Source organism: Phyllobates terribilis, unplaced genomic scaffold, assembly GCF_046119375.1.
Source record: "Phyllobates terribilis strain yellow unplaced genomic scaffold, ASM4611937v1 Scaffold_3__8_contigs__length_932513732, whole genome shotgun sequence".
Classification (NCBI taxonomy): Eukaryota; Metazoa; Chordata; class Amphibia; order Anura; family Dendrobatidae; genus Phyllobates; species Phyllobates terribilis.
In genome coordinates, this window is record NW_027362763.1 from 356,624,884 (window position 1) to 356,639,715 (window position 14,832).

The following is a 14,832-nucleotide window of genomic DNA, read 5'->3' on the forward strand; positions in this document are numbered from 1 at the left end:
TGATACACTGAAGATTTTGCAAGTTTTCCCACCTACAAAGAATGGAGAGGTCTGTAATTTTTGTTGTAGGTACACTTCAACTGTGAGAGACAGAATCTTAAAATCCAGAAAATCACATTGCATGATTTTTACATAATTAATTTGCATTTTATTGCATGAAATAAGTATTTGATACAATAGAAAAACATAATTTAATATTTGGTATAGAAACCTTTGTTTGCAATTACAAAGGTCAGACGTTTCCTGTAGTTCCGGCATGTAACCGGCATGGATTTATACAGTATGACCAAGTAATAGCTAAAAAAAAAAAGAATTAGAATGGTGAAAAATAAAAAATAAAGATTATACTTACCTTCCGATGGCCCGCGGTCTCCTTCTCCGATGCGTCCGGTCTCCGCGGTGGTGTGAAGGACCAGCGATGACGTCATTGAGTCATGTGACAGGTCACACGACCGCCGACACCAGCGGTCGCGTGACCTGTCACATGACTCATGACGTCATGGCAGGTCCTCACACCACAAGCATCGCTGAGGAGACCGGGGGCCATCGGAAGGTGAGTATAATCTTTATTTTTTATTTTTCACCATTCTTATTCTTTTTTTTTTTAAACCATTACTTGGTCACACTATATAAATCCATGTCAGTTGCATGGATTTATATAGTGTGACCAAGTTGTCAAGCACTTTCCAAGTGATGCTAAAATCGCTTGGAAAAGCGCTTGATAACCCGCATGCAGAAATGCATGCAAAAACAGATGACAAACGCTTCTACCTGGCGGGAAAAACGCATGTAAAATCCGCATCCGTTTTTCCTGCCAGGGAGAAGCGGAAAAAATATGCAGCATTTCAGCATCGTGGGCACATAGCCTAAAACATTCTCTCCTATTCTGGCATTTGGCAAATATTAAAAATTATGGTAATGCGGATTATCATTGGGGACCATGGGGCACGTATTACCAAGCGTTTTTTAAGCGTTTTCGCTACGCAAATTCCGCAGCAAAAACGCTTGAAAAACGTATATGGGCACGCAGCCTTAAGGCATTTTTATTACTTACTGCAAAGTCCAAAGTTTACATACATTTCATTAGTATTTGGTACCATTGCCCTTAAACTGAATGACTTGGGTCAAACGTTTGGGATATCCTTCCACAAGCTTCTCACAATAGTTGGTCGGAATTTGGGCCCATTCCTCCTGACAAAACTGGTGTAACTAATCCAGGTTTGTAGGTCGCCTTGCTCGCACCTGCCTTCTCAGCTTTGCCCATAAATTTTCCATAGGATTGATATCCGGGCTTTGTGATGGCCACTCCAAAACATTGACTTTGTTAGCCTTAAGCCACTTTGTTACCATTTTGGCAGTATGCTTCAGGTCATTGTCCATTTGGAAAACCTATTTCCGCCCAAGCTTTAACTTCCTGGCTGACGTCTTGAGATGTTGCTTCAGTATTGCCACAATCTTCTTTTCTCATGATGCCATCTATTTTGTGAAGTGCACCAGTCCCTCCTGGAGCAAAACAACCCCACATGATGCTGCCACCCCAATGTTTCACCGTTGGGATGGTGTTCTTAGGCTTCCAAGCTACTGCCTTTTTCCTTCAAAAGTAACGATGGTCATTATGCCCAAAAAGTTAAACTTTAGTTTCATCAGACCATAGGACCTGTCTCCGAAAATTAAGGTCTTTGTTCCTGTGTGCATTTGCAAACATTAATCTGGCTTTTTTATGTTTTTTTTTTGTTAAAACAAACAGCTGCTATGAAGTCTCCCATACACAGTACATAGAGAGAGATGGATTCCTGGTCTTCTTTCTTTTTAGCACACTCACAGAAGCTGCAACACCATGGGAGACATTATACTACAGTACTGAGCAGTGTAGCTGTGAATCTATCACTGGTATAATATTTGTTTGAAGTAGCAGCACAATTTCCATGTGTCTCACTGAGATGTGCACTCCTCGCTCACCCTCTGATCTCAATAGATCATAATAGGAGGTGTAACCTGACACCTCACTGTGCTGGCAGTCCATTTAGCATAGACCAAGACAGATTTAGAGCACTACTGCGGCATTTTTTTTATTTTATTTCACAACTGGAGTGGTGCCACCAATGTAAGCTCCCTGACCCTAGTATTTTACTTAACAGCTGCTGTCGTCACCTCTTTCCGGAAGTCAGAGGTAACGATCACAAGCAGTCACTGTAAGTCTAGGAGACGCTCATTCTGGCTCTCATAGACTTACATTGAGTTGTGACTTCTGGCTCGGACAGCAAACACTGGAGCGATCCGGCAGGTCACAGCCTGCAAAAGACTGACCAGAGTAGTGTGGATAACAGATGAAGATGGCGAATGGTGAGTATGATACTATGGGCAGGGAGCTTAGATTAGTAGCACCACTCTAATGCTGCAATGAAAAAAAATGCCCGCCAGCCGGTCTACCAGCCGTGCCCGCCTGCCTGTCTATCAGAAGTACCCGCCTGCAAGTCTGCAAGCCGTGCTCATCAGCTGTGCCTGTCGGCTTCGGCCATCAGCCCCGTGGGAGTCGCCTGCTCGCACACAAGGTCGGTCCCAAAGTGGCACCTAGTTCACCTTTCCGGTTCCTCCTTGGTTCACGGAGTCGACTAAGCCGCCGTGTGGCCAGGGTCGGTACGGGTAGGCCCCTCTGGTCCCTCATTGTATCACGACACAGAGGTTCCACCACCCGGATCTGTAACAGTTTGCACAGGCCATGAAATCCAGTGGCTCCCAGGCTCCTTTGCTCTCAGACCTGTATCAAGAGGTCTCTCGCCAGAGATCCAAACAGGATACTATCCTGTCCTATCTGCGGACCATCAACTCCCGCTTGGACGCGCTGTCCAACAAGTCTGTGTCCGCCTCTAACCAAGCGGCACCCGCTCCGACGCACCTCAACCCAGTGGCGCTGTGGCATCCGGCTGAGGAACCCGGCTATCTGCTACTCCACGTTTTGGTGGTGACCCTGCCCTATATCGGGGCTTCATAAATCAGTGCACGCTGGACTTTGAGCTCCTGTCACACCAGTTCTCCTCCGACCAGGTTCATCATGTCTCACCTCACCGGAGAGGCGTTGGCGTGGCTTAACCCTCTGTGGTAGAGAGGGGATCTTCTGGTGTCCGACCTCCAGGCCTTCCTTGCTGTTTTCCAGAAGGTGTTCGATGAGCCCGGACGAAAATCTTCGACTGACTCCTCTCTCCTCCGACTCCGCCAAGGGAGTCTCTCTGTGGGACAGTATGCCGTGCGTTTCCGCACCCTCGCATCTGAATTTGCCTGGAACAAAAGGGCTCTGGTGTCCACCTTTTGGGAGGGCCTTTCCGGACGGATCAAGGATGAGCTAGCCGGTCGCGACATACCCTCCTCTCTGGACGACCTGGTGTCATTTGCTACATGTATCGACATCCGTTTTCAGGAGCGTTCTAAGGAGGCGACCCGTGAGAGAAGACCCCTGCGCCTCGCACCAACCTTCCAAAGGCCAGTCTCGCAACCTGCATCTTCTCCGGTGTCTTCTCCAGAGTCTATGCAAATAAACCAAGTTAAGATGGTCAAGTCTCGCCAGGAGGTCCACCGCGCCGAGGGGAGTTGCTTCAACTGTGGCAGTATAGAGCATCTAGTCCGCTCCTGTCCAGTGAGACCGGGAAACTCCAGTGTCTAGGATCGCTTGGAGAGGTCGTCCTAGGCAAAAGTTCTTCCTCCCCGCCCTTGCCTCTGTCCGTTTCGGTTACCAGTGGAGAGACCACTTCTTCGAGACGGCCTATCTGGATTCTGGAGCCGCTGGGAACCTCATTCAACAGGCCGTTGTGGAGCGACATCAGATTCCTACCATACGTCTGGCTGATCCTTTAGCTGTTTCCTCTGTGGATGGAAAGTTTCTCTCTGAGACCATCTTGTTTGTCACTCAGCCTGTAACTCTTCAAGTGGGAATGCTACATTCGGAGAAGATCTCCTTCTACGTGCTGTACGGTCTCTCTCATCCCCTCTTGCTGGGCCTGCCTTGGTTACAGAGACATGAGCCCATCCTGAATTGGAGCTCGGGTGAGGTGCTCCATTGGGGTCAGGAATGTCATAAGTCCTGTCTGGCTCCGGTTCGTCCTGCTCGACCTCCGTCTACTCCAGCTAACCTACCTGGCCTGCCGGCACCCTACTGGTCATATGCGGACGTCTTTGATAAAAAGGAGGCAGAGACACTACCATCTCATAGGCCGTATGATTGCCCCATCGACCTAATGACTTGTGCTTCACCTCCTCGCGGGACGAATCTACCCCTTGTCGCTGGCCGGGACCCATGCTATGTCTGAGTACATAGAAGAGAATCTAGCTAAGGGATTTATCCAGAAATCCACCTCTCCGGCTGGAGCAGGATTCTTCTTCGTCAAAAAGAAAGACGGCTCTCTTCGTCCATGTATCGACTATAGGGGCCTAAACCAGATTACCATCAAAAATAAATACCCCCAGCCTCTCATCTCGGAGCTGTTTGAACCGCCGAAAAGGCGCGAAGATCTTCACTAAGCTCGATCTTTGTGGGACGTACAATCTGGTTCGGATTCGTCAGGGTGACGAGTGGAAGACGGCACTCAACACTCGGGATGGTCACTAAGAGTACCGTGTGATGCCCTTCGGTCTCTGTAATACTCCAGCCGTCTTCCAGGAGTTAGTGAACGACATCTTCCGAGACCTCCTGTATTCCTGCGTGGTGGTGTACCTGGACGATATCTTGGTGTTCTTCCCTGATCTGCCCTCTCACCGGAGGGATGTTCGTCACGTCCTGCTGAGGCTCCGGAAGAAATCGCCTGTATGCAAAGTACAAGAAATGCCTCTTTGAGCAGACCTCCCTACCATTTTTGGGGTATATCATCTCTGAGACCGGACTGCGGATGGATCCCGAGAAGGTGTCTGCCATCTTAAAGTGGCCCCGACCTGAGGGGTTGAAGGCTATTCAGCGGTTTCTGGGATTCGCTAACTACTACTGCCTCTTCATTCCTCATTTCTCCTCTCGGACTGCTCCCATCTCTGCTCTCACCCATAAAGGAGCAAATCCCAGGGAATGGACTTCCGAGGCGGAAAGTGCCTTTGTCTCTCTTAAACAAGCATTCTCCTCCGCTCCAGTGCTACATTGTCCAGATTGCAATAAACAGTTTTTCCTGGAGGTTGATGCCTCTTCCTCCGGAGCCGGAGCAGAGCTCACCCAGAAATTCTCTTCCGGGCGAATGGTGACCTGCGGCTTCTTCTCCAAACTCTTTTCTCCGTCCGAGCGCAATTATTCCATAGGAGATCGAGAACTGCTGGCCATGAAATGAGCGCTGGAGGAGTGGCGCTACTTGCTTGTGGGGGCTCTGCACTCGGTGGTCATCTACCATGACCATAAAAACCTTGCTTACTTGCAGACCGCCCAAAGACTAAATCCACGTCAGGCCAGATGGTCTTTGTTCTTTGTTCGCTTCAGCTTCACTCTCCATTAACGCCCGGCAGACAAGAATATTAAAGCTGACGCTCTATCCCGCTCTTTCCTGTCTACCGACCAAGAGGAGGAGCCTTTACACATCACTGACCCCTCCAGAATAATGACTGTTGCTCCGTTTGACCTGTCATCTACCTCCTGGTAAGACCTTTGTAGCGGCTCAGGATCGGAAGAGGGTCTTACTCTGGGGTCATTCGTCCAAACTGGCTGGTCATGCCGGCCAGAGAGAGACGCTTCTGCTCATTGCCCGACATTATTGGTGGCCCACCCTGCACAAGGATGTTGCGGATTTTGTCGCGGCTTGTTCCTCCTGTGCCAGTAACAAGATACCTAGGCAACTCCCGGCTGGTCGTCTTCTTCCTCTCCCCGTGCCTTCTGCTCCTTGGCAACACATTGCTATGGACTTCATCACTGATTTTCCGGTATCTGCCGGTTCTACCGTCATATGGGTGGTCGCTGACCGCTTCTCCAAGATGGCTCACTTCATCCCTTTGCCTGGTCTTCCGTCCGCACCTGTGCTGGCTAAGGACTTAATCCGTCACATCTTTCGTCTCCACGACTTACCCCTCCACATTGTCTCGGACAGAGGAGTTCAGTTCACTTTTCGCTTCTGGAGAGCCACGTGCAAGCTGCTGGATGTCACTTTGGACTTTTCTTCGGCCTATCAGTCCAATGGTCAGGTGGAACGTATTAATCAAATCCTTACCAGTTTTCTTCGGCACTTTGTCAATGCTCACCATAGCGACTGGGTAGAACGTCTGCCTTGGGCCGAGTTTTCTTATAACAACCATGTGAGTGAGTCCTCTGCTAAGTCTCCGTTTTTTGTGGTTTACGGTGGACACCCCCGAATTCCGTTTCCAGTCTCTTATTCAGTGGACAATCCTGCCGTGGAGTCTCTCGTCAGTGACTTTTCAGTGATTTGGGAAGACACTAGATCTGCGCTTCTTCAGTCCTCCGAGCGGAGGAAGAAGCATGCTGATAAGAGACGTCTGGATCCGCATCTATTACGTCCGGGAGACAAGGTCTGGCTTTCCTCCAAATATGTCTGTCTCAAGATACCATCATACAAGTTGGGTCCGCGGTTCATCGGTCCTTTTGAGATTCTGAACCAAATAAATCCAGTGGCGTACAAGCTGAAACTCCCTGCCTCCTTACGGATTCCCAATTCCTTTCATGTGTCTCTCCTCAAGCCTGTTGTCCTTAATCCTTTTTCTGACGACCCAGGTACCACTCCAGCTCCAGTCTCCGCCGAGGGCGTCTTTGAGGTAGAAAATATTTTGTCCATCAAGAGAGTAAAAGGAAAGACTTTCTTTCTTGTGGATTGGAAGGGGTTTGGTCCTGAGGAGAGGTCTTGGGAGCCCAGGGAGAACATTCATTCTCCACGGGCCTGGCAAGTTCGTGCGATGCAATACACTTCAGCTAGATGAGTGTCAGAGAACGCACATCTAACTGAATCAAGTCGGCGGGCTCCAAGTACTCACCCGCCGGGCCCGGTCCTAGTGCTGAGACGATGGCGCGAGTGCCCTTAGGAAGGGCTCTGCGTGCCCTCTCTGGCACGCGTGCCATAGGTTCGCCAGCACTGCACTATAACATTTAATATATTTTTCAGAGCGTTGTGATACCCAGGTAACAATTCCGTCAAGTTTGACTGTTTTTGAGAGAGGTCACCACAAGTCAAGAGACTCTACATGCTCAACAAGAAACCTCTTCTGTTTGTTTCCTGCAATGCTCTGGCCTCATTTCCTAACTGGAGTGCCTATCAGTCATAATAATGGGATTTACAATAGAGAACTTGGCGGTAACGACACAACACATAAATACAAAACGACACATCAAATGCTCAAGCCTCCTTGTTACGCAATTAAGTGAAATGGTCTTTTCATACAGGCTAACGAGTCATATGTTATTGGCACTGCCAGTTCAGTTCCACTATGCAGCCGTACTTTAATTTGTTATTAGCTACCTGGAAAAGGTCTCTGAAGGATGGATGAGCAGCTGGATTGGGAACAAAGGGAAGGGCATAGAAAGGAAGGAATTCTGTAGTCTGGCTCAGTGCCGCCCCACTGGTTTCCAAGTAGGTCTTAAAATGAGAAATCCGCTCTTCACAGTCAGCACGATCCTAATAGAAACAGGAAAGTAATATGCATTATTATTTTTACTTCATGTCACATGTATTTTGTACAAAAAAAGTGAGAAAACTATTTCTTTCAAACTGGACATAATTTCACACAAAACCCCCAAAAAGGGGCTGGACAAAACTGTTGACAGCTTTCCAAAATTGCGGGTAAACAAATTTGTTTCAAGCATGTGATGCTCGTTCAAACCTACCTGTGGCAAGTAAAAGGTGTGGGCAATATGAAAATCACACCTGAAACCAGAAAGAGAAGAGAACTGTCTGTCTAAGGACTTGAGAACCAAAATTGTTGAACAATAGCAATACTCTCAAGGCTACAAGTCCATCTCCAGAGATATTCATGTTCCTTTGCACACAGTGTGTAACATAATCAAGAAGTTTACAACTCATGGCCCTGTATCCAATCTCCCTGGACGTGGATGGCAGAGAAAAATTGATGAAAGGTTGCAACGCAAGATAGTCCGGATGGTGGATAAGCAGCTCCAATCAAGTTCCAAAGAAATTCCAGCTGTCCTGCCGGCTCAGGGTGCATCAGTGTCTGAGTAGAAAATCCGTCGACATTTGAATGAAATGAAACACTATGGCGAGACCCCACTACCGACACAGAGACATAAGTTAGACTGCAGTTTGCCAAAATGTACATGAGTAAGCCAAAATCCTTCTGAGGAAGAGTATTGTGGACAGATGAGACCAAGAAAGAGCTTTTTGGTAAAGCCCATCATTCTACTGTGTACCAAAAACAGAATGAGGCCTACAAAGAAAAGAACACAGTACTTACAGTCAAATATGGTGGAGGTTCAAAGATGTTTTGGGGTTGTTATGCTGCCTCTGGAACTGGGTGCCTTGACTATTCTGCAAGGCATCATGAAATCTAAAGATCAAAGGATTTTGGGTCACAATCTAGTGCCAGTGTCAGAAAGCTGGGTTTGCGTCCTAGGTCATGAGTCTTCCAGCAGGACAATGACCCAAAACATATTTCAAGAAGAGCAAATGGATGGAAACAAAGCGCTGGAGAGTTATGAAGTGGCCAGCACTGAGTCCAGATCTAAATCCCATTGAACACCTGTGGAGAGATCTTAAAATTGCTGTTGGGAGAAGGCACCCATCAAATATGAGAGACCTGGAGCAGTATGCAAAAGAAGAGTGGGCCAAAATTCCAGTTGAGAGGTGTAAGAAGCTTGTTGATGGTTAAAGGAAGCGGTTGATTTCAGTTATTTATTATAAAGGGTGTGCAACCAAATATTAAGTTGAGGGTGTCAACAATTTTGTCCGGCCCGTTTTTGGGGTTTTATGTGAAATTTTGTCCAATTTGCCTTCTTTTCTGAGTTTTTTTTTGTGCGGTTCCAATACACAAAAAGGAAATAAACGTGTATAACAAAACATTGTAATTTTTTTCTGGGAAAAATACTTTTTCTAAAACAATTTCAAGGGTGCCAACACTTTCAGCAATGACTTTATATGGAGTTTGGATAGTTGTCTTCGTAGTAAATTATATTTATTTTTATTCTTAACCCCCTTCAGGACCCAGCCTATTTTGACCCTAAAGACCTTGGCATTTTTGTCAATTCTGACCAGTGTCCCTTTACGAAGTAAAAACTCTGGAACACTTCAACGGATCCTAGCGATTCTGAGAATTGTTTTTTCGTGACATATTGGGCTTCATGTTAGCATTAAATTTAGGTCGATAATATTTGCGTTTATTTGTGAAAAAATCAAAAAAAGAAAAATTTTTTTTTTTCATTTTTCCGAATCAATTTGTGAAGCACCTGGGGGTTCAAAATGCTCACCACCTATCTAGATAAGTTCCCTGGGGGGTCTAGTTTCCAAAATGGGGTCACTTGTGGGGAAGCTCAAATGTTTAGGCACACAGGGGCTCTCCAAACGCGACATGGTTCCAATTTGTTAGCGGACACCATGTCGCGTTTGGAGAGCCACTGTGTGCCTAAACATTAGAGCTCCCCCACAAGTGACCCCATTTTGGAAACTAGACCCCCCAGGGAACTTTATCTAGATGGGTGGTGAGCATTTTGAACCCCCAGGTGCTGCACAAATTAATCCATAAAAATGAAAAAAGAAAATTTTTCTGGAAATTTTTTTTTTCACTTTTACAAATCAATTTGTGAAGCACCTGGGGGTTCAAAATGCTCACCACCCATCTAGATAAGTTCCCTGGGGGGTCTAGTTTCCAAAATGGTGTCACTTGTGGGGGAGCTCCAATGTTTAGGCACACAGGGGGTCTCCAAACGCAACATGGTGTCCGCTAACAAATTGGAACCATGTCGCGTTTGGAGAGCCCCTGTGTGCCTAAACATTGGAGCTCCCCCACAAGTGACCCCATTTTGGAAACTAGACCCCCCCAGGGAACTTATCTAGATGCATAGTGAGCACCCCCAGGTGCTTCACAAATTGTGTAGTGTATGTCAGGTTGGTGTGCGGTGTGGTATAGTGTAGTGTATACACCACACACACACAAACAACCTCACATACACTACAACACACACACCAACCTGACATAGGTTGGTGTGTGTGTTGTAGTGTACGTGAGGTTGTTGTGTGTGTGTGATGTTGTGTATGTCATGCTAGTGTGGGTGAGTTCTGTAGGGAAGGTCAGGATGTGTTTAGTCCGGGGACATGTGATGAATTTTGAAGCATTTATTCAAACACAGTCCCGGTTTGTCAGGACAAGTTTCACATTGGAAAAGGGTGACCTTTCTTATCCCCCTTTTATGGCAGACCCGGCATCTTTTTCTTACTGTGACCTCAACGGGAAAATGTTGCCCTGGTACCACACGGGAGACTCGAGTTCCAGGGGTGCTGGGGCCCGCTTCTTCACCTCTAAAAATCAGGGCCTTTATCACCGCCTCCTGGAAGTTGAGGAAGGTGTTGGTGGTCTGGCCTGCACATCATGATAGCACGTATGCGTTATACAGTGCCATTTGAACGATGTGCACGGCCAGTTTTTTATACCAAACCTTCGCCTTCTGCATGGCACTGTAGGGCTGGAGGACTTGATCAGAAAGATCAACTCCCCCCATGTGCTTGTTGTACCCCAGGGCACAGTCCGGTTTGTGGACCGGTGCTGGGGTACCTCTAACGGTGGTGGCCGTGGTGCCGGGACCATGGATTGTGGTCAAGAAAAAGACGTCCCTTTTGTCTTTGAACTTCACCACAACCATGTTGCCGCTACATTGGACTCGGCTCTCACCCTTTGGGAGAGGCTGCTCAATTAGCGTCAAAGGGAGACCCCTCTGGGTTCTGCGCACAGTACCGCAAGCGGCGGTAGCTCTGGCAGAGAGGGACTGAAATAGTGGGATGCTTGTGTAAAAGTTATCAAGCAGTGGGCGGATCAAATCCCACACTATTTTCCCACTCACCTTCAGAGCAGGTGGACATTCTGGGGGCTGCATCCTCGAATACTTCCTTCGTACACTCTAAAGCTGTGAGTGTACCCTGAGGCACACTCGCACAGCTTGTAGAGTTTTATTCCATACCTGGCCCTCTTACTGGGCAGGTATTGTCGGAATTGAAGCCTCCCTTTGAAGTGGATGAGAGATTCATTCACAGAAATTTCCCTTTGGGGAACGTACACTTCAGCAAACTTGTTGCTGAAGTGTTCGATGACCGGACGAATTTTGAACAGTCTGTCAAAATTCGGGTCATCGCGGGGAAGGCTGTCCGCGTTATCCCGGAAATGTAAAAATTTGTGAATGACCTCAAATCTTTTGCGGGTCATCACCATTCCGAACACTGGAGTTTGAAATAAAATATCGGTACTCCAGTATTGGCGGATCTCTGGTTTCTTCACAATCCCCAAGTGAAGTACCTGTCCCCAATATTTCAACATTTCTACTGAGTCAACGGGACTCCAAGTAGAAAACATTGAATTTGGGTTTGCAGCCAAAAATTGTTGGGCGTAGATATTGGTCTGCTCCACCATGAGACTGACAATGTCCTCAGAGAAATAGACTTTGAAAAAGTCTATTTCCCTGAGGTTTGCTGTCTCGAACTGGATTCCTGATTGGGGAAGGAAATCAGGAATCCGTGGAGTGTAATTTTCAGGGACGGGGGTCCACACGTGGACCCTGGTGCTAGGTTGGGCGTGACTAGCACCAGGTTGAGGGTTACTCACAGATGACTGTGGGTCTTCTTCCATGGCCTCCGGACGATGTCTTGACCTCTGACGTCGTCTTGGTGCGGGCTCGATGTCACTGGAGGAGGAAGAATGGGAGGAATAGAGGAATGTGGGGTCCTCTCCCTCACTATCCGCTTCGGAGGCAATAATGGAATATACCTCCTCAGCTGTGTACGCCCTAGACTGGGATGAGCGGGACGGGCGGGACATTTTGTGTGCTGTGTGTGTGTGTAAAAAAAAAAAAATCAAAACTTTATTATAGTGTGAGTGTATGTGTGAATGCTTGGTGTAAACTTCTGCAATCACGTGTGGGGACTGTCAGGTGTAGGGGACTGTCAGGTGTAGGGGACTGTCAGGCGTAGGGGACGCACTCAGGCACACGGGGCGTGCTCGGGCACACGGGGCGCGCTCAGGCACATGGGGCTAAAGGAAAGGGCGCACTCAGGCACACGGGGCACAGGAGGGGGCGCACTCAGGCACACGGGGCACAGGAGAGGGTGCACTCAGGCACAAGGGGCGCGCCCAGGCACATGGAGCGCAGGAGGGGGCGCACTCAGACACACGGGCGCAGGAGGGGGCGCACTCAGGCACACGGGGCGCGCTCAGGCACACGGGGCGCAGGAGGGGGCGCACTCAGGCACACGGGGCGCGCTCAGGCACACGGGGCGCAGGAGGGGGCACGCTCAGGCACACGGGGCGCAGGAGGGGGTGGTCAGGCGTAGGAGGGGGCAGAAAGGGGGGGCAGAAAGCCGGCAGTAGCAGCAGCAGGGGGGGTGATCACTGGGGCAGAAAGGGGGGCAGGAGCCGGCAGTAGCAAGGGGGGTAGGAGGCCGGCAGCAGCAGGGGGGGGTTGATCACTGGGTTGGGGGGGGGGTGATGACTTGGGACGGGGGGGGGGTGATTACTGGGACGGGGGGGGTGATCACTGGGACAGGGGGATGATCACTAGGAGGGATGGTGGGTGATCACAGGCGCAGGGGATTTACAGTGAGCCTGCTGCTGCCTGTGATCACCTTACACCGGCTGGCAGAAGGAGAGCACCAGCCGGTAGATGAAGACGTGGGAGAGGGAGCGGTAGGAAATTGGACTGGGGTGGAAGGGGTTGGAGGGGGGGGGGGGTCGGGGGCTAAGTGGGGGCTGGAGTCGGACAAGGGGGGAAATATTTACCGGCGGTAACAGTGGCGGCAATGGGGGGCGGCGGATCGGTGGCGGCAGATCGGCGGGTGACCAAGCTCCTCAGCTTCCACGTACGGGATGAAAGCTGGGGAGCTTGGTCAGCCATTGTAAACATCCCCCTCCACTTCTGATTGGGGGGCTAGCGTCACATGGACACTAGCCCCAATCAGATCTGGGGGGGGACGGGGACAGAGGTGACACTTCCCCCAGCAAATGGCTGATGGTATATGCATCAGGCCATGCCCAGATTGTAAATATTTCACCAATTTCCATTGGTGAAATATTTAATTCATTCCGATTGGCAGTTTCACTAAAGTGAAAGTGAAACTGCCAATCGGAGGGGTCCTAGGCACGGGGGGGTTACTCCACCCCCGTGAGGTCAACTACAGGTTGTCTAGTTGCATCAGCAACTGTGACACCTGAGTGACCCCGCTCGCAAGCGCTGCAGGGGCGCGATCCCTCCATGTCACAGACGCTGTGACATGGGTCGGGAACGCACCGATTTCCATGTCACAGACGCTGTGACACGGGTCGGGAAGGGGTTAACATTTATTAATTTTACATGCCTTTATAGCACATTAGTTCTGCGGCACTTTACAGACATCATCAGCACTGTCCCACTGGAGCCCATAATCTAGATTCCCTATCTATATGTCTATGGAGTGTGGGAGGAAACCCACACAAACATGGGAGAATATATCCTTGCAGATGTTGTCCTTGGTGGGATTTGAACCAAGGACCCCAGTGCTGAAAGGCTGTAGTGCTAACCACTGAGCCACCGTGCTGCTCATGATTTTATATTATACATGAACATACACATGTATAGTGCTCTAAATCAAGAAAGCATCCTTGAAAAAGGCAGGACTAAATGTCAGTGTTCGTGCAGTTAGCCAAACATACATGCCTGCAAAAGCTCCTAAAATGTACATTACTGTTCTCATAGCCCCACATTCACCAAGAGATTCATTTTGGCCTCTATCTGGCTGGTATGTATTTGCATATTTAGACTTAAATGGGTCTTCCCACGAACGAAGGTTCATTTTAATCAATAGATCTCGGAATAATAATAATTTCCACAATTGGATGTGTTTAAAAAAAATGTACTTGTGCTGAGATAATCTTATAAATGTGCACCTGCTGTGTACTGTGTAATGGCTGTGTCTGACTGTACAGGAACATGGTCTGATCATACCACATCTCCCAGGCAGGGGAGAAAGCAAAAGAGAATATAGACATTACAGCAGGGGATCACAGCTGATTCTTTTTGTGAGGTAAAACATTTCACTGCCTGTTTTTAAACAATGTTTTACTTCAAAGAAAGAATCAGCTGTGATCCCCATGCTGTAATGTCTGTATACTCTCCTGCGTCCCCCCTGCCCAGGAGATGTGGTATGATCAGACCATGTTCCTGTACAGTCAGACACAGCCATTACACAGTACACAGCAGGTGCACATTTATAAGATTATCTCAGCACAGGAACATTTTATTTAAATGCATTCAATTGTGGAACTTATTATCATTCCAAGATCTATTGATTAAAAATAACTTTTATTCATTTGAAAACCCCTTTAACTGTGATTCCTACACAGAGGGCCACAGCAATATGCAATGGATCTCTAACGGTGAACGGGTGATAAGGTATCCTTTCATACTGTGGTCACTGTCTGGCATATACCTCCTGGGCGTGCACCTAAATGGGATTTAAGCACTCAGGTTTCTGACCAATCAGACCAACCTTATAGATGAAAAATTGGTCTGGAGTGTTACATTTACATCAACAAGCAATGACCATTTAAAGACACCAAGTTTCTTCTCTTCCGCTCTTTCAATGGGGCGTCACTGCCAGTGTCAATCAACAGTGATGCCTCATCAACAGAGCAGAGCAGAAGAGAAGGAGATGCTCTGTTGAAGTGAGATCAAAGGAAGCC

The 14,832-nt window shown here is 48.3% G+C and overlaps 1 protein-coding gene across 3 annotated transcripts in view; it reads right to left on the reverse strand.

Annotated features, from left to right (window-relative positions):
* ARMC9 (armadillo repeat containing 9) overlaps positions 1–14,832 on the reverse strand; it is a 246,026-nt gene that overhangs the window by 196,550 nt on the left and 34,644 nt on the right. For all 3 annotated transcript variants that reach the window (XM_073675277.1, XM_073675278.1, XM_073675276.1), the window contains exon 5: positions 7,425–7,580. In XM_073675277.1, the coding sequence (XP_073531378.1) occupies positions 7,425–7,580 (156 nt within the window). The remainder of the gene's footprint in view (positions 1–7,424; positions 7,581–14,832) is intronic.